The sequence below is a fragment of the Dama dama genome, chromosome 23 (assembly GCF_033118175.1).
Source record: "Dama dama isolate Ldn47 chromosome 23, ASM3311817v1, whole genome shotgun sequence".
Classification (NCBI taxonomy): Eukaryota; Metazoa; Chordata; class Mammalia; order Artiodactyla; family Cervidae; genus Dama; species Dama dama.
Window position 1 is genome coordinate 29,871,753 of NC_083703.1, and position 25,902 is coordinate 29,897,654.

Consider the following 25,902-nt stretch of genomic DNA (forward strand, 5'->3'; position numbering starts at 1 on the left):
CAGGGAGAATATCTGGAAACATTTAGCAAAATCAAGACCCTATTAAAAAATTTTTTTTAGCTTCCAAAAAGAATCTACTCTTGTGACTAAAGTAGGAATATATTCATACTTATCATCCATTAAAGCTGTTTATCAATTATCTTTAGTCTCAGTTTTGAACTTCTGATACTTCTCTTTTGATAACACATTTGCATCCATTTGTCACTAGAAACAAAACCCACATTAATAAAGCTATTAATTTAAAGCCAAGCATGGAATCAGAGACAATTAGAAAGAAAAAACAAAACCCAAGAAAGGGCTGGGCTTTGCATGAAGCTATGTTAACCAGTTCTTAAGGACTGAATGCTTGTGTTTCCCCAAATTTTATATGCTGAAGCCCTAACTCCCAATGTAACAAACATTTGGAGACAGGGCTTTTATGGAAGCAATACAGGTGAAATGAGGTCATAACGGTGGGGCCCCAATCTGGTAAGATTGCTGTACTATAAGAGGAGGAGACATCAGGAACTTTCTTGGTCTCTTCGTCGTGTGAGGATCCAGTGAGAAGGCTACCATTCCAACCATGTGCAAGCCCCTGTGTACCTGTCCTCTGAAGTAAAAGGCTTTTGCTTTAGTCTCCCAGGCCTCCTTTGAGTCTTGAAAGGCTGAATCAAGAGTTAGTGATTATGTTCATCTGTATCATTTTTCTAGATTCCACATACATATGTTAATATATGATATATGATCATATATTATATATATGATATATGATATTTGTTTCTGACTTCATTCTGTATGACAGACTCTAGATCCATCCACGTCTCTAAATGGCCCAATTTCATTCCTTTTTATGGCTGAGTAATATTCCATTGTATGTGTATACCACATCTTCTTTATTTATTCATCTGTCTATGGACACTCAGGTTGGTTCCATTCCTGGCTATTGTAAATAGTGCTACACTACAAAGGAAACTATAATGAACATTGGGGTACATGTGTCTTATTGAATTATGGTTTTCTCCTATATGACATGTAGTGGGATTGCTGGGTCACTTTCTGGGTACAGCAGAAACTAATGCAACATTGTAAAAAATTATACTCCAATTACAAAAAAGGGGGGTTAATGATCAGGAAATGTGACGCTATAGAAAAGCAGAATAACTGTTGAGCTGAGAAACTGGTAACAATTTAGACTAAATCTACCACATAGCAGAATCACTGAACACCTGTTCTCTGAAAGATATAAAGTCTTGATACACATTCCTAAAATGTGTGAAGCGGACCCCCTGCAGATGAAAACTTCTGACCACAAGAACAGAGACTAGACTACTTGAAATTTCACCTTGATGCCAAACAATCTGGGAATTTTGCAAGAGCAGATCAGGTACTCTACAGCTCCCTCCCTCACACTGCCTTTAAAACGCCTTCCCGGAAAGCCTTCAGGGAGTTCCGATCTTTTGAGCATCCTCCTTGCTTGGTGCCCTGCAATAAATGATGGACTCTCTTCCTCCACAACCCAGTGTCAGTAGATTGGCTTGACTGCATGTGGGCAAGCAGACCCAAGTTTGGTTCACTAACACCAATGGCAAGCTCAGAAGACAGCTCACACCAGAAACCCAACTGGACAGCACCTTGATCCTGGATGCCAGCCTCTGTAACTGAGAAATAAATGTATATTGTTTAAGCCACTCAGTCTGTGGGTTTTGTTAAGACAGCTCAATATACTGACTAATACACTAATCAAGGAGAATGTCCCCAGGTGAGAAATCACTCTCCCCAAAAATGAATCATGAAAAGAAAAAGAACTTGATCACATGACATGTTCTACTTGGTCTGACTTGAGGTGGCCAGTAGTGACATTTACACAGTGTTTTTAAAAGATATCTTGAGATGCAAAAGCTAAACCTCTGTTTCTTATTTTAATTTCACACCTTCCAGAGCCAGAACTATGAACCTACCCACTGCCCCTCCTGTTGGGGGTGAGGAAGAACCTCTCTCATCGGCTACATTGTTCAGGTAACTGCAGAAGAAAACCCAAAGGGAAGAAACAAAATGTTCCCTGCCTAGAGCGACAACTTGTATGACAGGAATCATAGATTCCACTGAAGCTATTTCAGAAAAGACGAGGAAATAGTGGGATAATTCCACAGTTTTTGTTTAGCAACATTTATCTGCCTTCCCAGACTCCAGAGAAGATAAGAAATTCGTCTTAACAAAGCTTTAAGTTTAAACACACTCTCTGGGTAAGAAAGGCATATTTGATCTTATTTTATAACTAACTCTAGTCCTGATTCCCAATTTTTTACTTCCTTTCTCCATGGGTTTCATCACAAGACATGTGGAAAAGTCAGTGACAAAAATTTTGTGTTGGAAAGTATCTAAGATACATCAGTTTCTCCATACCCAATTGATAGTCTACACACACACACACACACACACACACCCCCCCTGATTTTCAACACTCTGAAGTTCAGTCTTTCAAACAAAGAAGGGCTTGACTTGCTCAATGAAATTGCATTTTCTAATCATTCAGCCACAGTTAAACGTAGTCATTTCTGAAGAGCATTTCGAAGTCTATTGATGGACAAATTGTACTATTGATTGGGCCAACTGTAAACTCGAAGTTTCTCATCCAAATCCTTTTAATTGGCCTTGAGTGACACTCTTTTAAATGACTTTGGGAAGAGAACAGAAAGAAACGTGCCAAGGATAACTCACACAAAGAAAATTTACATGCTGTCTTTGTTTCCCTTTCTTTGGCGTAGATACTACCAATTTATTATTTTTTTCCTTGAGGAAAGGAGTGAGAGTGTGAATGGCAGTCTGGATTTTTCTTGTTCTGTTACCATAATTAGAAAAGTCAGATAAAATTATGCAGGAGCAGATTGAGAGAAAAATATAGCTTGGCTTTCATATGAAATAGCTACCTCTTATAAATTCAAAGGTTTTTATCTCCCTGCAAATATCTTTCATCTCTGAGTAGTGTACCTCTTTTAAGTCTGTTTTCATGTTGAAAGACAAGCACACTCTTTGAAAACATTCAAGCATTAATGGGATGCTTGTTCACCACCACTGCCGCCATTGTTAGGAAAGGTACCTGATGGACTGGCGTCTTCCCGGTGGAGAGAGGCTAAAGATCAGCACCCCGTAATTACACAGTACTGACAAAATCAGGTCAGGATTGAAAACACCAGACAAATCATTTTCACAAAAACTGAAAAAGCATCAATTTCCTTCTCCCACCGCCCCCAGTCTTTAGTCTTTTGCTGAGCATATACTCAGGTCCTGGACAATGGCTGGAAAAATTTAGATAAATTCACAAAGCTCTAGAACAAAGAAGGATGGCATTTTATACGTGGGACACTAAGATGGGTCTACTTTGGATTTAAATGGCTGAATGTGAGAGACCAGACCACAAGCCACTTTGGTTCTTGGCCCTCATTCTGCACCCATGACACGTCTTCTTTCTCCCAAAGCCTCCTTCCAGTAGATCACACTCAATTCCTATTATTTCCTGTATATTTCTACCAACAAGCATGGCCTTTTGTCACGTAGTCCCATCTCATCCACCCAAACCCTGATCTCACTCAGTTCCACTGGCTCACAGCAACCCCACCCTTCTCCCCGTTTCTTTGGGGAGAGCTTTTCCATTTCACTTCCCATCCCACAAAGCCAAACCAACACCCATCTACTTCATAGAATCCCTGACAGCTCCTCTACAAAGCGACCTCTTCCTTCTTTGCATTAACAAGTACGAAGAGCTAAATTATACATATAGCATTTAGATTCTGCTTTGTATTTGGCCTTTAATCATTTACATTTTATGTCAATTTCTCAACCCAGATTGTAAAATCACAGAAGGTAGGGACCTTCTAATTTTGCTTGGATGGTACTCTGCAGTGTTTAAACAATTGCTGGGACCCCATATATGTTTCTTTAGTAATACAGTCCTAGATATCTGCTTACTAAAGTGAGTAAGAGAGTTTCATTGTGCTTTCTGTTAAAATTAATTTGATATGTGACAAGTGCAATAAACCATTTTCTCAGTGGAAGTTAAAGAAGAGAGGGGAGGAATCTGAGGAAGAGATGAAATTTGGGTATAATTTTTGGGATATAAAATTAAAAGGCCATCTGCCTTTGAGATGGAACAGATGTGTAATTGATATTCAATGCTCATTTGCCACTTGAATTTTGCAGACATTTAATGCAGTAATTGTTTGTACAGTAAGATTCCAAATATCCTTTGGAGAACAGCTCACTTTTCCTATAGTCTCCATACTCAGTACCAGCAGATAGGAATGGGCTCTTATATACCTAGAGCTTTGAAAGTGTAATTTTAAAAGACAAATTTGCATGGTGTCTTTTTGAAGAGAATAATATGACAATATCTATAAAAAATGTTTAATGATATACCTTGATTCAGCATTCTCCATCTAGGAATTTGACCTACAGTAAAGAGCCTCTTAATGAAGGTGAAAGGAGAGAGTTAAAAAGCTGGCTTAAAACTCAACATTCAAAAAAATAAGATCATGGCATCCAGTCCCATCACTTCATGGCAAATAGATGGGGGAAAAATGGAAACAGTGACAGACTTTATTTTCCTGGGCTCCAAAATTACTGTAGATGGTGACTGCAGCCATGAAATTAAAAGACACTTGCTCCCTGGAAGAAAAGCTATGACAAACCTAGACAGCATATTAAAAAGCAGGGACATCATTTAGCCAATAACGGTCCATCTAGTCAAAGCTATGGTTTTTCCAGTAGTTGTATATGGATGTGAGAGTTAGACCATAAAGGAAACTGAGTGCCAAAGAATTGATGCTTTCGAACTGTGGTGCTAGAGAAGACTCTTGAGAGTCCCTTGGATAGCAAAGAGATCAAACCAGTCAATACTAAAGAAAATCAACCCTGAACATTCATCCAAAGGACTGATGCTGACGCTGAAGCTCCAAGAGTTGGGCCACCTGATGCAAAAAGCCAACTCGTTGGAAAAGACCCTGATGCTGAGAAAGATTAAGGGCAGGAGAAAGAGGCAACAGAGGGTGAGATGGTTGGATGGCATCATCGACTCAATGGACATAAGTCTGAGCAAACTCCAGGAGATAGTGAAGGACAGGGAAGCCTGGTGTGCTTCAGTCCATGGGGTTGCAAACAGTCGGACATGACTGAGTGACTGAACAAAAGTAATATTCAAGCCATCTGCACAAAGATGGATGCACATGAATCTTCACTGCAGGATAGTTTGTAATTATAGAATATTTAAAATAGCCTAAGAAGGGATTGATTAAATAAACTATAATTCATACAATACTGTATATTCTTTTAAAAGAATGAAGTAATGCTATAGGGATTGACAAGTAAAGATTTGCATCTATATGGACAATTTCTGGAAGGATACACAATAATCCAAAGGATTAAGGAACTAGAGTGGAATGTTATATATTTTTTCCCAGAGGGTGAAATATATATATATATGAGTTACATATATCATGTAAAGTTATTTGTATTTTTAAAAACCAGCCAAATAACCTTAATTTGCAAAAAATGGTATTAATAGTCAAAAGAATTTGGATCCAAGACTTGAATGGCTAAGTATCTACCGAGATTTTCAAAAACCATATTGCCTGTGTGTCTGTGTACTTAGTCACTCAGTTGTGGCCAACTCTGCAACCCCATGGATTGTAGCCCACCAGGCTCCTCTGTTCATGGGGATTCTCCAGGCAAGAATATCGGAGGGTTGCCACGCCCACCTTGCCTGTGTGTCTACATAATCATAATTAAGATTATAATATTTGTTTAAAAAGATAATCCTGCTTCCTTCCTACCTTCCCTTCTCTGAATTCTATTTTGGAACTGTCATCCCTCAAATCTAGATGGTGACCTGACTGGTGTTTCAGAGGCTATTATCAGCAGACAACAGAAATGAAATAGGTTTAGCTTTTGTACCATTGGTTATTTCACATAAAGCACTGTCATAAAATGATGGTTATACTTTAAATATTTTGATGGTCCCCAAAAACCTCTTGTACCAAATAAAACACTTAACCAGTCTGTTCTATTTAAAACCTATTTAGGTTCGCATTTATCTTTGGCAAATCCTTTTGGTTCCCTACACAGCAGCCATTATCCTGAACCTTCAGCTCTCCAAGAAGAACCTAAAAAAGCCAGGGATTCTCTTTTCCAGTCCCTCTTACAGCTGGAGTGGGTCTTGTGTGTTCTCCCAGGTTCTTTGTTGCAAACAACAAAATCCACTCTAATTAGTTTAAGCAGGAAGGACATTATTACAGAGTATTAGGGAATTTAGATCCCCTGGAGTAGGATATGGCAACCCACTCCAGTATTCTTGCCTGGAAAATTCCATGGACAAAGAAGCCTGACAGGCTATAGTCCATGCAGTCACAAAGAGTCAGAAATGACTGAGAACAGGCGTGCATGCCCGCATGCACAGACACACATGCAAACACACACACACACACACACACATAGTAGGTAGTTTAAGAACATATGGGAAAACCAGTTGACAAAGGTCATTCACCATAGAGCCAAACGTAATGCCAAAGCATACATCCAGACCCTAGACCGTCACTCAGCCACCACCTCTGACACCAGAGACTAGACACTGGCACATTCACGACAACTGGTCCCAAAGAACCAAATACTCTGCCATCTTGCTTGCAAGAAAATTTACAACAGTCACTTCAACTCATTCACTTCACTTCTCCAAGTCTGGTGCCAGAGAGCTTGCTTCATGGAAGCCAGACCACATGCAGAACCCCAGCTACAAGGGACATTGGGAAATGTATGTTTTAGATTCCCAGTCAATAGTTTAGGAGGGCATTTAGGAGGGGTTGTGGGAGGGGGAGCAATTTTCCCCCTTGATAGAAATTAAGAGACACAAGGAGTGCTCTCTTTACTGTTCATCCTCTTTCTGCTTTTGGACACAGAAGTGAGGGATGTGATGGTTAGAGCTGCAGCAGCCATTTTGGAACTGTGAGATCACGTCATTGCCAACATCCCCTCCCCAATCCCTTGCACTTTTAATGTTGCAATCTCTTTGAGCCTCTCTCCTTGAGTCCATAGCAATGCTTATGATTTCCCCATCTCTGAAATGCCTCCCTTGTTTCCTTCCACTCCTCAGGTTACCATCTCTTCTCCCCTTCTCCTATATCGTTTCTGTGTATTTACTTACTTTCTATTCCCTCATCATTCACTTGCAACCTAGCTTCTGATTTTATCACATCTAAGAAGCTTCTCACCATAAGGTCACCACTGCCATCCTGATTGGCAAATACAATAAACACGTTTCAGTTTTGTTTTTTTTTTTCCTTTATCTCTCTGCTTCACTTGATGGCCTCAATCATCAATCCTCTGTCTTTCTTAGAACTCCATTCTCTGGACCTTCTTCCACCTTCTTGACTTTCTTTGTCTCTTTCTTTGGGCTTTCTTCCCACTCCCTACCCTTTCAGTGCCTCACCCATGGCTCACGGCTCCACCTAGTCTACACTCCCCAGGTGGTTTCATTCTCTCGCGTTGTTCAAACTGGCACCTGAATATTGGCAAATCTGAATATGCATGTCCTAACCAGAACTCTTTCCCAGCTTCACACGCAAACACCTGACAACAGCTAGACACCTCCCCTATAATGTTTCACTGGCTCCCATGAACCCATCCAAAACAAAGTATCATTAATCCTTTAAAATCTATTCTTCCTTGTGACTTCCCCCTTCCTCCTCACCCAACATAACGACCTAAGGTCATCCTTGACTCCTACAGTTCAGTTCAGTCGCTCAGTCGTGTCTGACTCTTTGCGGTCTGACTCTTTGCGATCCCATGAATCGCAGCACGCCAGGCCTCCCTGTCCATCACCAACTCCCAGAGTTTACTCAAACTCATGCCCATCGAGTCGGTGATGCCATCCAGCCATCTCATCCTCTGTTGTCCCCTTCTCCTCCTGCCCCCAATCCCTCCCAGCATCAGGGTCTTTTCCAATGAGTCAACTCTTCGCATGAGGTGGCCAAAGTACTGGAGTTTCAGCTTCAGCATCAGTCCTTCCAATGAGCACCCAGGACTGATCTCCTTTAGGATGGACTGGTTGTATCTCTTTACAGTCCAAGGAACTCTCAAGAGTCTTCTCCAACACCACAGTTCAAAAGCATCAATTTTTCAGTGCTCAGCTTTCTTCACAGTCCAACTCCTCCTACACATCCCATCAAAAACTAACCAACTGCTGATTTCACTTTATCATGTTCTACACATCTTTGCAGAATGATCTAGACAAATGCGCATGGGATTACTTCATTCTCTTGTCTAAAATTTTTCAGGTGTCTTCCATTCTCTGTAAGAGATGACCCAAGCTCCTCAGCAGAATATGGTCATTCCTTAACTCTCTAACATCATCCTCAGCCTTTCCCTGCCTTGGACTTTTGTGCCTGTGATTCTAAACTTCTTAAATTCACTGAAATGTATGATGCAATTGTATGATTCTTCACTGTTGCAAATTCTTTTAACTCTGCTTGAAATTTTTCCTCTACTTCATCTCATGATCTGTACCTTCAAGCTCAGGTCACTTTCTAGATGAGTTTACTTAGTCAACAAATGTTTACTGAGCACTTACTATGTGCCAGGCACTGAGATAAGAGCTAAATAAACAATGGTGAATGAGACATATGTCCTTCTCTCAAAAAACTCACAATCCACACACTGACCTCTCTCTTCCTCCAGTTCTCCCAAGGAAGGGTGGGAGGGCTGAGTGCCCTTTTCTGTGCTCTAGTCATAGATACTGCTCTGCAGCAACCATACCCACCTTCTTCTCTTCCTCTTATGTGAAATTGACCCCATTCCCAGATCCAGCACAAATACTGATGTATCCAAGCCAAGCAGGCTCACTCCATGCCTCTTGGCTAGTGATCAGTTCATAATCCCAGGCTTAAGTCAGCTGGTGCTTGACTTTCCCCTGGGGAGGGCAGATGACCTGAGTGGGCGCTCTCAAAAAGAAAGGAAGAATTTATTGCTCCTATTTAGAGGAAAAACATTTCCTCTCTCCACCTAGGTTTGAACAGGTGTTGCTGGCAGCCACCTTGTGACCATGTGAGGGAAGACAGCTTGCAGACAGAGCAGAGAGAGCAGGGGAGGTGGGAGTAGGGGTGGGAACAGAGTCTCGTAATGACTTTACCTTTGGACTTGCTATCTGAACTAAAGGATTTCCTACTGTAAGCCAGTTGAGGCAGGTATTTATTTTATTAGTGGGAGTCATGATGAAGCACCCATCTCTGCCTTCCACTTCAGTGGCCCATGAATCTATCCCTTCCCTCCATCCCCACTGGCCCGGCATTCATCCAACTGGACTATCAACAGGATGATTTCCATATCCTCTTACCCAGGTTCCCTCTCCTCAAGTAACTTCTTCTTTCTATCCATTCTTGGTACTACTTTTAAAGTGATATTCCTGCATCCCAACTCTGAGCACATCATCCCATGTTTAAAAGCATTAGTGACCCTTAGTAAGTTTCAAGTTCAAACTCCTTACCATTTGCTCAGAAAGCAGCCTGTGTCCATGCCTAGCTAGGATCCTGATCTCATCTCTGCCATCCCCTCTTACTATTCCCATACCCAAATGCCACATAGTTGCTGAAACATACAGCTCTCTCATTTGCATCTGTGTACACTGTTCCCTATACCTGGAGCTCCCAACACCACCATCCACCTCCCATCTCTAATCCTTCAAAACTCACCTGAAACATCAGTACCCTTTAAAGGCTCCTACTCTGTGTTCCTGTGTTCTATAATACATTGACGATTTCTCTGTCATAACATTAACTTGCTGTGTTGGAATTATTTGCGTATTGACATTTCCAGCAAAACTCTAAACTTCTTGAGAGCAGGGACCAGGTGGTATTTACATATCTATTCCTATATCCTAGTGCTTTATCTAAGTGCTACCTTCCACAAACATTTTTAAAAGAGAGGGGAAGGGAAGAAGCAGGAAGGGAAAGGGAGGAGGGAGAAGGGATGAGGGGGGAAGGAAAGCTTCAGATTTTCCTGCCTTTGGTGCTTCATGGTTTTGGAGTGTGTATTACTGCCTGGCTCAGTAATCATGGGGAATGGGGAGGTAGCAAATAGTTGTTGACACAGGTAATATTCACATCCCTGATCATAGCGGCATACGGCAGTGATTGTAATGGCCTAACATAAAGCACTCCTGGACAATATTAATGACCAACTAGGTTAATGACCAAAGACTAAGCCTCAGGCCATGAACACATTCTCCCTGTCATTAATCCCTGGGAAATGACCTCAGCCGTGTTCATTACGGCTCAATTATGCTCACATTCTTCAAGAGGGGAAAAATAAAAGGCATTTCAGTCCTAACACCAAGCTACATCCCTTCTTTTACCCTGACACATGGCAGTAAAGACACAAAACAAATTAGGAGTCCAAATTCCAAGCATGTAAAGGAAGCAACATTATTGCATTATTAGCTCCCAGTCATCAGTGGGAACTAAAACCTGGGGTAGAGGTCATGGATCCTGACATTCTTCATGACTCATACATTCTCTGGGCAGTCTTTGAAGGTACAACATAGAAGCATGAAACACTTGTGACTCTTCGGATATTTAGAGTTTGGATTAAAAACCTGAGAAGTCAAAAGCAACTCTTTGCTAATAGGCAATAAATAAATAAATAATTGGCATGTTCAGATATCAATCTACCATTCCATCAATAAATACTTATGAAGCAAAATTCCATAGACAAGTTGTGCATAATACAACAAGTAAAAGACCCTCAAGGAACATGCAATTAGGTTACAAAGAAGGAACACACACTGTGATGACTTTTAAACACATCCGAAAATATGCTGACATGTTTGCATCAAAAGGTGGGGGCTCATCCTATCCATTTAGGGTTAGACTCTCCGAGTCTAGCCTTAGTGACTTCTGGCAACCAAGGAAATCCAGCAGAAGTTGGTCTGTGTGCCCACTGAGGCTAGGTCCCCAAAGGGCACACAGCTCTGCCTTGTTAGCTCAGACACTTGGTTCTGGGTCCTGAGCCATCATGTAAGCAGTGCAACTATTTGGAAGTAGCCATGTTGTGAGGAAGCCCAAGCCATAGGGAGAGGCCCTGGACAATCACTGTGGTCAACACAACCAGCTGTGGTCCAGCTGACAGCAACATCACCACCACCATATATAAGTGGAGACACCTCCAGGAGATGCCAGACTCCACCTGTCTAGTAACCCCAGACTTTGACTCTTCCCAGCCAGGGCTCCAGACACTAGAGCAGAGACAAGCCATTCCCATCATCAACTGTTGGAACTTGTGACCCATAGAATTGGTGAGCACAGTAAAATGATTGCATTAAGTCACACAGTGTGAGATAGTTGTATGCAGCAGTATAACTGGAATACATGTGCACACATACACACGACAGACACATCAGCTGCTTTGTGAAGTTTAGTAATAGTTTGCTTACATACATTCCCAGCTCAGTCACGCACTACAGAAATCTGACAAAGTACAGTCATCTAATGGAACTGCATTTAACCAGCGTCTAGCAAAAAAGCTTCTTGACTGCTCCAATGAGGCCATGTGGTATATTTAACACAAGAAAAATTAATTCAACAGTCAAGGTAACATTGATATGGCCCAAAGGTGGCCTCATATACCAAGGTAATATGAACTCTTTCTAACCACATCTGCTGGAATTCACCTTTCACAGGCTTGACCTCCTGTTTTTTCCTCCCTACAATCTTTCTTCAGGATTCCTGAGTTTCTGGTCTCGGTTCCAGTTCTGCCCCTTCACATCTAATCCCGGACCCAAAGGGACCAGCATCTCCAACTACCCATCACATATCTCTGCTGGGAAATCTTGTTATTACCTCAGCACCTCCACTCAGACTGCTAAGTTAATTGCAGCCTGTTCTTCATATTGAATTTCCCACCCTGAAGTTGTTCCTATCTGTCCCCACTCCCTGCAGTGCCAATAGCCAATACTCTGCCAACTTGGCTACTTCTCCCTGTGTGTGGTCCCCTACTGTCAATCCATCATAAAGTCCTAAGGATGCTGCCTTCAGAACACTTCTTGAATTTGTCCACTTTGCTCTTTTCTCATGCTGCCTCTTCATCCCCCACCAGAACTGATGAAAATGACTCTAACCTGAATTCTCCCTTCCATCTCCCCAGTGCACCCTGCATGCTACCTCCAGATTAAACTTCTCCACCCCCACAATCATTAAGTCAGTCCCCACCCAAGGCAGGCTCTTAAGTGCCCCTGATTCCACCCCAGGTGCTCATTGAAGCATTTGTAGCATCTTCCTTCATCTGGTGCCAACTCGATTCACTGGCTTTCTTCCTCCTCATTTAGACCATTGGCTCCTGACCAACCCCTCCCTCACATCCCACCTCTGCCATCATCCCCTTCCCATGCTTGGCCATTTATAATCATTTCCTCCTGAATTTCCCTCATTTTGTTAAAGGGAAGATACCTTCTCTTTTCCCTCTTCCATCAAAATTAAATACACCCCAATTCCACTCCTGGGTATTTATCCAAAGGAAATGAAACAAAGATCTCAGAGAGATATCTGTGAGAACACCCATGTTTACAGCAGCACTACGTACATTAGTCAAGACATGGAAACAGTGTAAGCACCCATCAATAGATGACTGGATAAAAAAGACATGGAATATGTATGCAATGGGATATTGTTCAGTCATATAAAGAAGGAAATCCTGCCTTTGCAACAACATGGATGGACCTTGAAGGCATTTTGCTAAGTGAGATAAGCCAGAAAGAGCAAGACATTACTGTGTTATCTCACTAATACATGGAATCTAAAAAAGCTGAACTCACAGAAATGGAGAGTAGAATGGAGTTACCAGGAGCTGTGATGAGGGAAAAGGTGAGATGTTGATCAAAGGGTACAAACTTCCAGTTAGGAGGTGAATAAATTCTGGAGATCTAGTGTACAGCTTGGTAACTACAGTTAGTGAGGTATTACATACTTGAAAGTTGCTAAGAGGGTAGATTGTAGATGTTCTTATCACAAAAATGAACTGGTAATTATATGGCAAGAGGGAAGTGTTAGCTAATGAATTCGTCCATTTGGTGGACAAATTGTTTATGGTGGTAATCACTCTCCAATATATAACTGTATCAAATCAACATATTGTACACTTTAAACTTAATACAATGTTGTATGTCAATTATATTGCAATAAAACTGGATGGAAATGCACCCTTTGATGTGACTTGACGTCCTTTTCTTCCACAGATTCTGTCTTAGCTAGATCTCTAAGCTTCACTCTCCTGTCCCCCTGACCACAGCCACATGCCTCTGAACGCCTTCCAACATGTTGTTGGTACCACATCCATTAATTTGGGGCCATTTCCTTTCATGCAGTGGTACCTCGATGTTTTCTGTAATTCTGCTTCTCTAATGAGATTTAAGCTCTGGATAAGGACTATGCTCTGTACTTACCTCAGATTCCTCCCAGAGCCTGGCCCAGTACTAATGCTTGGAAGTGCTCAATCCTGACATCAATCTACTCAATTCACTGAGTTCAGTGCCAGGCATTGGGGCTTGCTAAACTCCTTCTGGTCTTATAGCCTTTTCTTTGGATGAAAAGTTTAGCCCATAGCCCATTGTTTCCTTGTTACCAGTTGCTCTTTAGCTTAAAAGTCACCTACTCTGAGGAGGTTTCCTTGATCACCTACTCTAAAGCTAGAGTAGTGTCTCCCCATGATTGTTTTACATTCCCAGTAGGGCTCTTACACATTTATATTTCTGTTTATTTTCAATATATTTATTTTTTAATCTCCCCCCAGAGAATGGGATCTCAAGGACAGCAGAAGCCTCATTCAGCTTGTTCTCTGCTGCATCCTTTACATTAAAACAGTGTCCAGAGACTAGTAGGTATTCAGTAAATATTTGTTGACTGAATAGATGACAAGCATTCTCTATTTTTGATGGGCTCACACTCTATTAAGGAAAATAGATGCAGAAGTCAAATATCATATAGCAGTGTTATCAATAAATGAGATGATAGAAAAAAATTGGTGTGTGTGTGAATGAAATAAAGGGGAAACTAAAAGAATGAGAATCCAGATAGTGGAAAGAACATATCATACAACTGCTAACATAGGAATTTTGAAGGTTGGTGGAGGGAACAGTGGGACATAAGGCCATGCAGGTGAGTAGAGACCAGAGTCTGAAGTGACCAACATGGTATACTGAAAAGCTTGAGCCTGATTCTGTGTGTAATTGGGTACAATCAGAGGATATTAGGCCTAGAAAGTAGACCTTTCTTTGGTAAATATCACTCTGGAACACGTGCAGAGGGATGAAGAGGCAGCATGAGAAAAGAGCAAAGTGGACAAATTCAAGGAGTGTTCTGTGTCTGACAGAAGCAGGAAGACCAGGTAGGTGGCTCTGCAGGTAGCCCAGGTACATGAGATTATAGACTTATTAAACAGTGGCGGGAGTCGGGGAGGAGGGGAAGGAGGAGCCAGATAGGGGAAAAGAGAAGGAAGCAGAAGTACCAGGAACTGGAGATAACTGGACAAGATGGATGTGGGAGAAGAAAGAGTAGAAGGTGAATTCTGAAATGACAGAGTAAATGATGCTATCACCAAGATGTGCAGACTATGAGTAGAGCGTAAGTCCTCTTTGGGGTGATCTGAGTCTGAGGTACCTGCAGGATATGCAGGAGGATAAATCAATAAGCATTTGGTTTGGTAATCACCGGGAGCTTGGGGGCAAGCCTGAGCCACAGACACCACCAGACAGTCAAGAATGAAAAATTAAAATTAAAATCATGGTTGTGCTTAATGTTTCTTGGGAAAAGGAAGTGCCTCTACCCCTCAGGGAAATTGCTCCTCCAGGTCTAAACAGCAAAACCAAAATGTCAATATCCAGGGTTATAGAAAGCATTCATCACTATGCAACATGAGATGCACTGTTACCCCGACACTGGAATTGTGTCCTACTCGGTATGTACCACACAATCTTAGTCAAGCATCTTTCCAGGACCTTTGATTACAACCAGGCTACATACCATATGTTCCATTAGATTTCCTATTTTGGCAGAGAATTCAATGAGAAACTGCTACCTGCACCAGGACCATATGCTCTCCACACCGCCATTAAACTTTGCAAAGCAGCCGCACAATTAATTTTTAGCAGAGATGCACTAATAGCTGCCCAGTCATGTGTACCAGGCCTGGATGGTGGGCATTTTGCATTTGCCAGAGAGAACATATTGCAGTCCATATTTTAATCATCTCCCCTTAGAGAGTAAGAAAAAATTGTTAGTTATTCAAGACAGGAATGCAAATTTAAATTTGACTGGAATGGTTCACCTGACCCTCAGAGCACCAGTTTTTCTAAAACCATTGCCTGATTGTCCAAAAGTGGTCACTGATTGTTCAGAGACTGGGTTTACAGAAAGAGAGACTTTTTCTTTTAGGTTGATTCTGTCTCCTGCAGGAATCCAATGAGATGAGTTTGGGTAGATGGTTGTTTCATATTATTTTAAGATAAAGCAAGCAGTTAATATAATTGGTCCTCTGTATCCACAGGTTATGCACCCCCCTACAATTCAACCAAAAATTGGTCATAAATATTGGGGAAGAAAATTCCAGAAAGTTTCTATAAGAAAAACTTAAATTAGCCATATTCTGAGCACCACAGTGAATACATTTGAATAAAGCGATGTGTAGGTAGGTATTCCCTGCTGGAGCATCTACCTTCTCAGGTCCTCAGTCTTTCCCCAGCACTCCTTGAATGAGCCTTGTTCAACCTCATGTCTTATTTATGCATTGCTATGTTTTGTGCACCCTTTCTTTCTGTGAAAAAAATGACTCCTACAAAGCAAGTAAGTGGTCAAAGTCACCCCTTGAAGTCTAAGAGAGCATAAAGGGCTATTTCTTGATGAAAAAGTGAAAATCCTAGATCTTTTAGAAAGTGGCGTGCCACTTGCCAAAGTGGGCCATAGAGTCAATAAGTATAAATCCAACATTTGAGCAGTAAACCAGAAAGCAGCTGAAATCCATGGCAGTGTTTGTGCTGCCCCTACAATGGCAAATGAGGTCTCTCTGGTTGGTGAAAAAGTGCTTGCAAAGACTGAGAAACTATTAAGTGGGTGGCTTGAGGATATGTCACAGAAATATGTCCCTGTTGATGGCAAAATGATGTGTGAGAAAGCACATAGTCTGTACAAGAACTACTCTGAGGAGGCTGAGAAGACGAAGGACTTTAAAGCTAGTGAGGGAAGGCTGACTAGCTATGCATATTGCTACAGCCTCTAGAACTTAAAGATCATGGGAGAACCCACATGGCCTGATGTCGAGGCAGCATCATGGTTCCCAGAAGAGCTCAGGAGACTCACAGAAGGGAAGAGAAAGGCTACCGTCCAGAGCAAGCTTTCAGTTGTGATGATCCAGGCTTGTTCTGGAGGATGATCCCTAATCACACCTATATCCATGAGTGCCAGTGCCAAAAGAGCCCCGGGGCTCAAAGTCTAAAAGATCACCTCACTCTGGTGCCACATGGCAACCCAGCAGGTCACAAAAGCAAATGAGCAAACAATCCCCAGGCCCTTAAGAACCAAACCGAAAACTACCTGCACTTGTTCTGGCACCACAAGAGGGCTTGGGTAATGGCCATCTTACTCTTGGAATGATTCCATCAATGCTTCATTCCTAAAAGGAAGAAGCACTTTGAAGAGAAGGCACTGCCATTCACAATCTTCCTTGCAACTGACATTACACTGGCTCCCAGCCACCCCAATCTCTGCTTCTCCTGCTGAGAATATGGAGCTGATGTTTCTGCCTCCTACACTGCATCGCTACTGCATCCCCTTGATCAAGGTATCATCAACTGCACGAAGGTGACACGTACCTCCCTCACCTTCAGGAGGATCTGTGGTACCCTTGATGTCAACCAGACAGCAGCATCACTGATTTATGGAAGCGCTTCACAGTTACAGAGGTCTGTCAGTGCCCTAAAGCTGGAGCCAGTCAATGTGTGTTGGAAACTATTATGGAGTGAGGCAGGCAGAGATTTCAGGAGCTCCCCTGCTCTTGATGCAAAAGTCAGGAACACCTTGAACATTGCAAGGGAAACTGGTGGGAAAGAATTCTCTGACATCATCATGGGTGATGTTGAGGAACATGTAGAAGAACATACAGGAACTCTTACCAATAAGGAACTTGAAGACATGCTGAAATCCTCACAGATGATGATGATGGTGGTGGTGATGCAGAAAATTTAAAGGAGGCAGAGCCATCAATTTGGACACTTGAAAAATTTGAAGCAGACTTTCAACAGGCACAAATGTTTTTAAAGGACATGATTCTTGAGCACAGTCTTTACATGGAACAAAGTTTCTGTGTCACCAGAGGAATAACAACACTCTTACAACCACCACTAGATTTATTTGCTGATGCAAAGGAAATGAAAAAAAAAAAAAAAACCCAGCTTCCAATAACAACACTGCTAACTAAAGCATCTGCAACTGTGAAACCTCAGCCTTCGATGCCTGAAGATCCTGAGCCCTCAAACTCCACAGATCCTGACGCCAATACCCCTGACCTCCTCCACAGCATCAACATCTACCAGGAGAACCCAGTTCTTCCTGTGCAGATGATCCTTCTGACATTCCGTGAGAATGTCCACACTGTAGGCAACATATAGCAAACATCACCATCACCATCATCATCACGAGGGTTAGCAACAGAAAAGGACCAGGGACTTCCCTCATAGTCCAGTGGTTAAGAATCTGTAATTCCAATGCAGAGGACATAGATTTGTTTCCCAGTCAGGGAACTAAGATCCTACATGCTGCACTGTGCAGCCAAAAAGAGAGAGAAAGAGAGAAGAGCTAGGGTTTGGGTTCATGTGTGGTTATGAGAGAGAGAGAGAGAGAATACATTTATATTTTCTATATTTATAACTATATTTTCTATTTGTATTTTAAATATTCTGTTTTATCCTATGTATTTCTCTTTCAGATCATTGAGTGAAAGCAATCCCTAATAATATTACATTGTTGCTGACATGCTCTGTATAGTCAGACCCATGATGTTTATGTCTGTGCTGAACATGCACAGATTTCTTTTCTTGTCATTATTCCCTAAACAATACAGCATAACAACTGTTGACATAGCATTTACATTGTATGAGGTCTTATAAGCAATCTAGGGATGATTTAAAGTGCATGGGAGAAAGTGGGTAGGTTATACTCAAATTCTACATCATTTTATACAGGGAACTTGAGGACCTTGGTTTCCACTGCGGTACTGAAACTAACCTCCCAGGGATACTTAGGGATAGCTGGACTTACTGTGCACTAACTTTGGTCCAGGAACAGTGCTAAGTACTCTGCATACACATCTCATTGAATTATTCTAAATCTTATGTATTAATAGTAGCTATTATTATCCCACTTTAGTGATGGTTAGACTTGTTCAACCCAGCATAAACTATTTAGACAATTGGGGTTTCCCATTTATCTTTTTGAGTGAAACTGAACCTATGATTTAGGGTTCACCAATGCTTTCCCTCCATGGCTAGTTCTGTAGGCTTCCCATAATGGTAAACTCGTTGCAATGACCATTGTAATGGACTTCTATGGGTTTTGCTTTACTATATCCCTTCCCCTCTTACAGAGAGTTCTTTTCCTTTTGGAACTTGCCCTTCCCATTTCATGTGATTCAGGTGGATTTTTCAGGCAATTGACCCACCTCCTTCCTCACCTCAGGTCTAGAGACAGAAGCCAACCTGCTTGATCAAAGAACACATTCCTGGACTCATCGTGATTGTTCTAGGAAAAGCCTATTATCCAACAGGGCCAAACAGATGGTAACAGATGAACTTGTTAAAAAAAAAAAAAAAAGTCTTATTCATTTAGCTTGGTTCACTAACTCCTAAGGACAAATAATCCCAGAGTTGCTGGAGGATGAATCTTCCAGAGCCTGAAGTCAATGAGAGCAAAGTAGAATTGAGACACCGGGGGAGGCAGAAAACAGTTCTGAGGCCATCACCCAAAGTCCTTGATCCAGCTTTTCCTGGAGCTGTGTCATTTATTGGTCTTCCCAATTATATTGGTCAATATCTTCCTCTCTTTGTGATGCTAATTTGAGTAGGTCTCTGTCACAACCAGAGAGACAGATTTGATATAAAATGAAAAAATATATATATTCAAAAAGAATGATCTGAGAGAAGTGATTTGTCTGTCATTGATTTCAAATTTCATCTTCTGAGAACAGATAAATTTATATATTAAACACTAATGACAAAAATTATTGATATCAAGATTTCAGATTTACCCATTAGGAAATCACACCTTAGAAACTAGACAATTAAGTGTAAGAAGGATTTTAGTTACTGCCTTAGTTGTAACAATGACAAGACATTTCCCAGAGACTTTGCATAATTATTCTACTTTAAACCAGAAAGATAAATGAACCAGTCACACCTGTAGACTACAACATCCAGGGTCCCCATCCCAGGCCCCATGCTTAGATGGTCCCATCTTTGTATTATTCTTTGAATTTCCACAAAGGTTGTCAATATCACATTTTCAAACTTATGAGTTAGCCATCATGGAAACCTGGGTAATATTTCAATTTCATGTTGGGCAAGTCATTTAAACTTCTCTGAGTCTCAGCTTCATCATATAAAAGAACAATAGAGTGCTTGTCCCACTTGAATTGCAGAGGAAATCTGATAAGACAACAAATGCAAAAGCACTTTGAAAAAAATAAAGATTATTATTGTTAACTCAAGAGCAAGATTCCTCAAGGGAGAGTTCAATTTTAGTCTATGCCATTTACCAACTGGGGTCTGGTGAAAATCTGTGGTTTTAATAGAAATTCTGAATAGACACCTGTCACTGGTCAAATTTAGGTGAATATTAGGCCTATATAGTCAAAGCTATGGCTTTTCTAGTAGTCATGTGCAGATGTGAGAGTTGGAGCATAAAGAAGGCTCAGCACCAAAGAACTGATGCTTTCGAATTGTGATGCTAGAGAAGACTCTTGATAGTTCCTTGGACTGTAAGGAGATCAAACCAGTCAATCCAAAGGAAATCAACCCTGAATATTCATTGGAAGGACTGATGCTGAAGCTGAAGCTCCAATACTTTGGCCACCTGATGTGAAGAGCTGACTCATTGGAAAAGACCATGATGCTGGGAAAGACAGAAGGCAAAAGGAGAAGAGGGCAGCAGAGGATGAGATGGTTAGATAATATCACCAACTCACTGAACATGGATCTGAGCAAACTTCAGGAGATAGTGAAGGACAAGGAAGCCTGGCATGCTGCAGCCCATGGGATCACAAAGAATCAGACACAACTTAGTGACTGAACAACAACAAACAGAACTAGACCTTAATCACACCCCAATCTATTCTCCTGACCATGTAACCCTTTGTTACTTATAGCCACTCTATGCAAACCAGTTGATTTCCATTGCCCAAACACAATATAGATTTGAGTGTAATTCCATCACTCTCCTTACCTCAAATCTCCTCTCTTGACACATCCATTCCTCAACACTATACCTAACTTAATCAGTTCCTCCATTCTGACAATCAGTGCACCCCAGGGTTTTTGAACTCAGCATACCCCAGAGCTCACTTGGTAATGGTTATGCACTGTATTATTACAGTCCTTATGTCATTCTCTGAAGTCATCCTGTGAATGCGTAATAGAGTCTCCACATATCTCTATCTTGTCTCTCCAATTAGATTATAAGTCCACTAAAGCCAGTGACCAGTTTTTATTCTTTTTGGACAGAGCATATACTCAGCAAATAATTTTTGGTTAATTAAAAAGAAAATATCCAAATGAAGAAAGTGGTTGAAGATAGAAGAGTCTATAATGAAATGAAATGAGAAAAATAAAGCTACAAGACAGCAGATTATCAACTGGAATCTATTTAAAACAAACCAAGGAGTGACTCTATTAGAGAGAATTTCAGAAATATAAAATCAAATTTTTATAAAGGAAAGAACCTGCTGGATAGTCTAATTCACACTCTTCATTCATTGAGAATAACCACCTGCTAATTCATCTGACTCATGAATTAGAGTTTTTACATATTTAATTTTCCTATTGTAAAATGTGGCTCTTAGAACAGAAATTTCTTAGAAACAGAGTCTGAGAGAATGGGACCTTGAAAACACAGCAAGTCTTTGACAGATATAAAAATACTTCATTTGGCTAGCGTCAAACCAGATGTCTTGAGTCATACTTGTGGTATGCCACTTTTTGATTTTACATGTCTACATGGAAAAGAATAATGATGACCAGGAAGCCAGGATTACCCACCTAGAAACACGGAAAATGCAAAAGGGCTCCAAGGTGAGGCCCCCCTGAGGGCCTGATCCAAAGTGTCAGAAGATCCTGGTGGCCAGTTTCTCAAGCTTTAAAATGGTATCAGAGCACTGGCTTAAGAGTCAGAGGACCTCAATTTTGAGACTTTGCACCATCAATTTTTGCTGTGTGACCACTGACAGGTTCCCAAATTCTGATTAACAATTTTGTCTTAAAAATAAAATTATTGAAGGGATTATATGAGATAATATATATAAAGACACTTTGCTTGCAGAAAAACATGATGTGCATTATTGACAAGCTGGCTAATTTACATTAAAAATAATTTTAATCAGTGTCTGAACTTTCAGAATCTCAAAGCTAAAATGTCACAATGTCATTTTGGTAGCCCCTTGGTTGTGTATCTCTATCCTGTCACTACAAAATAATCAGTGAATCCCCGGCTTTAGTGTGTTCCAAACTCACATGACTTCAGCAAATGAGCTTCCTGCTCTACAATTACTCACATCAGGCTGAAAGCTCCTAACAGTGTGACAAACACATATCTTTTCTTGCTTCCCAAGTTTTCTGGAAAGATGGGCTTTTCCACAGCATGGGAGACTGTCCCCACCACTAGCACCCATCCTCTCCAAGATCACCCTTCATTGGTTGTTGAGGGCCTTCATCTTGTGTGGAATCTCATCACCCACACAGTACAACCCAGAACCCCACCCAGATGCCCAAACCCAGCCCCACATTACAAAGGCAACTAGGCACTTCTCAAAAGTCATCTGCTCTTGTCCAACAATATAAATCAGACTTCCATGGGGTAGGACTCCTGACAGCAGAATGTGAATGAATCCTAATGCTCACCCATTCCAGCAAATAGTATGAAACATACTTACCCTGGTGTAAAAGCCACATGGATGGGAACACATTTCCAAAAGCACTATTGTTCACATGCTATAGGTGCAAATAAGACACGATGCTGAATAAAGCATTAGGAGCCCTCTTCTAAATATTTAATACTATTCCAAGGGGTCTGAAATCATGTCTAACAGAGCTGTAAAGAATCCTGGTGATGAGCATGACCCCCTTCAGATTAAGGCACAGAGAGGGGAAGCGACATACCCAGGATCACCCAGTGAATGGTAAAGCCGGGAACAGAACACAGGGTTTTCCACCTCTAGACTCTGCTGCCATTTACACTGCCAAATAAACATCTGCCCTGAACCATTTAGAGGCTACACTGAATATAACCTCTGGCCGACTCCTTATCCAAAAGCAATGGGCGTGGACCTATGCTCCCCCTTCCTCCCCTCACCCCTGGGATTCCCTGCAGCCCGGTGACTCCAAGGCACAGAACCAGAATTGCAATCAGGCATCCTGATATTGACCTTCCCCCAGACTGGGTGTTTGGGAGGGTGGTGGGGCTTCCACTCTCGATCTTACACTATGCTTCTTCCCTCAGTCATTGAGCACTCCATAAATACTGGGAACTGATTGGCTGATTGATTAGCTAATAAATAATAATGTTTATAGCTTCCTTCCTCAACTCACAGCCAAAGCAACTCTGCTAAACAGCCTCTTTTCCTTCTTTCTTTCCTTCTGGACTTGCTGATAATTTTTGCACTCATCATGTAGTTGGTCAGGGAAATAATTGCTTGAAGGCTTTACCCTTAAAGATGAAAAAAGCAGTGAAGTCCATAGGGGAAAATTCCCACAAACAACACATGAACTAGAAAACATGCATTGACTCCGATTACACACAATGCTCCAGGGTTTTCTAATCTAAAGGTCCATCACAGTGTCAAGAGCTATTTCCCCCTGTTTCCAAGTGAGAAGTGCACACAGTCCTTTAATCTGGGCAGGAGGTGAGTTCTGGGGAGAGATCTGAGGGCAGAGGCTGCTGACAAAGAGAGGATAAAGTTTGAGCTGCAGAGACTTCCGGGTTGGTGACTGTAACATCTGGGAGCCCCAGGAATATCTGGCAACCAGGAGAACCTGCGTGTGTCTGTATCAGAAGCAGCTAGACCAGGATGTTGAGCTGTTTGGGTACCAAAGATGCAACCTTAGGGCTTCCAGGAAAACAGACAGATATCCCGGTGCTCAGAAGCCCGAGAGAGAATTCAGAGCAGAAATCTGGAAGCAAGCAGGCCATTTCTCAAGAACAAGTTTCTGCTTTGCATTAGCACAATGCAGAATTTATTTCTGTATTATTTAAACAATATCAGATAATATATACGTGCATACCTACATGTGAGCGTGCTACATCTCTACTTTTCTGGCATATAACCCAGACTCTCAGTTTCCTGGGAGTCCCCTGCTCCTCACAATTACTGACACTTCAGTGCCTGCCACGGTCACAAACATTCAAAATCCCCACCATCCACTTCTGTGGCCATGCGTAGATGATGGAGGTTAAAGCATCACCAAACAATAGAAGTTATGATGGAAGGAAAATGTACAAAGGGTAATTTCTCCAGAAAACAACTTTCATTCTTTCCCATCCTTCTGCCCCAGTGACATCAGAAGCCAGCAGAGGCTCATGAGATCTCAATTATTTCAAGTACCTCTGTGGCCTAAACCACATTTGGGATAAGGCAGAACCAAGGGATCTGTCTCCTAGCTTGACCTGGCTCACCACCCAGGAGATAGGCTCCCAGCCTGTTCATCTTCCAAGCAGCCTTAACAAACTCCCAAGGTCTCCAAAAATCAGCATCTCCCCTTCTCCATCGGAAAGGAGAGGCCAGTGCACACAGCCAAAGTACTTATGCTTTGTGCGTAAAATCTCCCGTGTCACTGTGACACCCATTCACATACCCAGCTTAATGCGGGCTGCTTCCGTCAGCATCCCCAGGGCACGTGGGCTACACGGTGAGGAGGAGGGCGGAGCCACAGGACAGAAGAAGCTAACCCTGAATCCAGAGTCCAGCAAAAGGTCAATTGAGTAAAAACAAGGCAATGTCACTGACCTTGTTTGTTTAAATATGCTAAGAGCAGAGGCCTTTTTAACATAACAGAAATCACAGAGCAACTGAAAGTAGGTCAGTGATCCATACAGAGCTTGCCACCGTCTCCTCAATTGTGGTTGGGAGATAAGCTTTCTCCAGCTCTGCAGCCCAACTGCCACAAAAGGCCACAAGCCAACCCCATGGGCTGATTTTATGGGGAAATCTGAGTAGACACACGGGCACCTGGAATGAAAGGCCTATTCCATCACGGCGTGGGCAAAAAATTGCACGGTTGCCATGAGAAGACGTAAATAAACAAACAAACAAACCTGATTACCTCGATTTAGATTGAAAAAAAAAAAAAGGCGCACTGGGGGGCAGGGAGAGGATGCTGAAATCCAGGGGGAGGCGTTGGTGGGAATCTATTTCCGGAGGCTCTCAGCACCTGTTTGCAAACTCATCTCTCAAAATAGCATTAAGCAACAAGTTTCTAAAATGGCAAATCTAAGGCTTCTTTTCCCTGGAAGTGCTTTGTCATGGCTGAGACTCTTTACTTAAGAAATCATTTCAGAACAGCGTGTGGGATAAAGCAGAGATTTTGAACATGTCTGCAGCTACTGAAGCAGCAAGAGCAGCAGCCCATGGTGTGTGGTGTGTGATGCGGAGAGGCTGGAGCTGGGCGCTGCCCGGGCCCCACCTCCTCCCGAGCACTTACCATCAGCAGGCTGAGCGCGGAGTCTGGCACCAGCTGCACTGCCATGGTCTCCGATTCCCATACACGAACCTCCTGCACACTCAGTCCGCCTGGGCCCTGGGCAACTGCAGAGTATCCACAGAAACCTACAGCAAAACAGCAAAAAATCCAGACTCAGGTGCAAAAGGGCTCGAGACACTGAGTGGCCACATTTCACATGGGGTGGCAGGGGAGGTCAAGGAGATGTTGGCAAGAAGGGGTGGGAATTCTGCTTAGGGAGAGGGAGGAGAAAAAGAGGAAAAATAGGAAGCTGCAGGTTTTTTAAAGGTGAACCCTGCCTAGCTTCCCTAAGCCGTGCAAGCACAGAAACCACATCAAACGCAATTATAAAAGCTGAGATGCTTCACTGGCACCTGAGCCTAGGCAGCAACTCTTCTTTTAACTGACAATTAAAATAAAACATTTCCTATTGCAGATAAATCAGGCAGCCTGAATAACCTCCCCTCCCCGCCTTCTCTGCATCTCTCAGCAATTCTGCTGCATAAACAAGCTGGATGTCAACCTACCGCTCGCAGTCTGGCCAGAGTCTTCTTTCCTGCAGAAAGGTGTGTTCCCTTTTGCAAAATCAAGTCTCTAGGAGCGAGAGAGCAGAGTTTGACCACGAGCATCAGGCAGTCACTGGAGATGAGCAGATGCTCTCACCAGAACCAAGCAGGAAGTCAGTTATGAACTGACCCCTTCCACCATCCCCAAATCTACTTTTCCTCCCCAAGTAGACAGGCAAGCCGAGTTCCCCGTGGGGCTAGCATACTTCCGAGGGCCATGTAATTACACTGCCTGTTCTGTGAGCGTTCTGATCTCCCTGCCTGCACCACATGTACACGGCAGACAGACACCCTCTACCTCTCTCTCCCTCCCTCCCTCCCTGCCTCCCTCCCTTCTTTCCCTCCCATCTCTCCACC

General features: G+C 42.2%; 1 protein-coding gene across 1 annotated transcript in view; it reads right to left on the minus strand.

Annotated features, from left to right (window-relative positions):
* The window catches only part of FRMD4A (FERM domain containing 4A), a 666,577-nt gene extending 641,556 nt beyond the window's left edge, over positions 1-25,021 (minus strand). Inside the window, exon 1 of the mRNA XM_061126256.1 lies at positions 24,962-25,021. Coding sequence (XP_060982239.1) covers positions 24,962-25,006 — 45 coding nt within the window. The 5' untranslated portion in view covers positions 25,007-25,021. The remainder of the gene's footprint in view (positions 1-24,961) is intronic.
* Between the last annotated feature and the right edge of the window lie 881 nt (positions 25,022-25,902).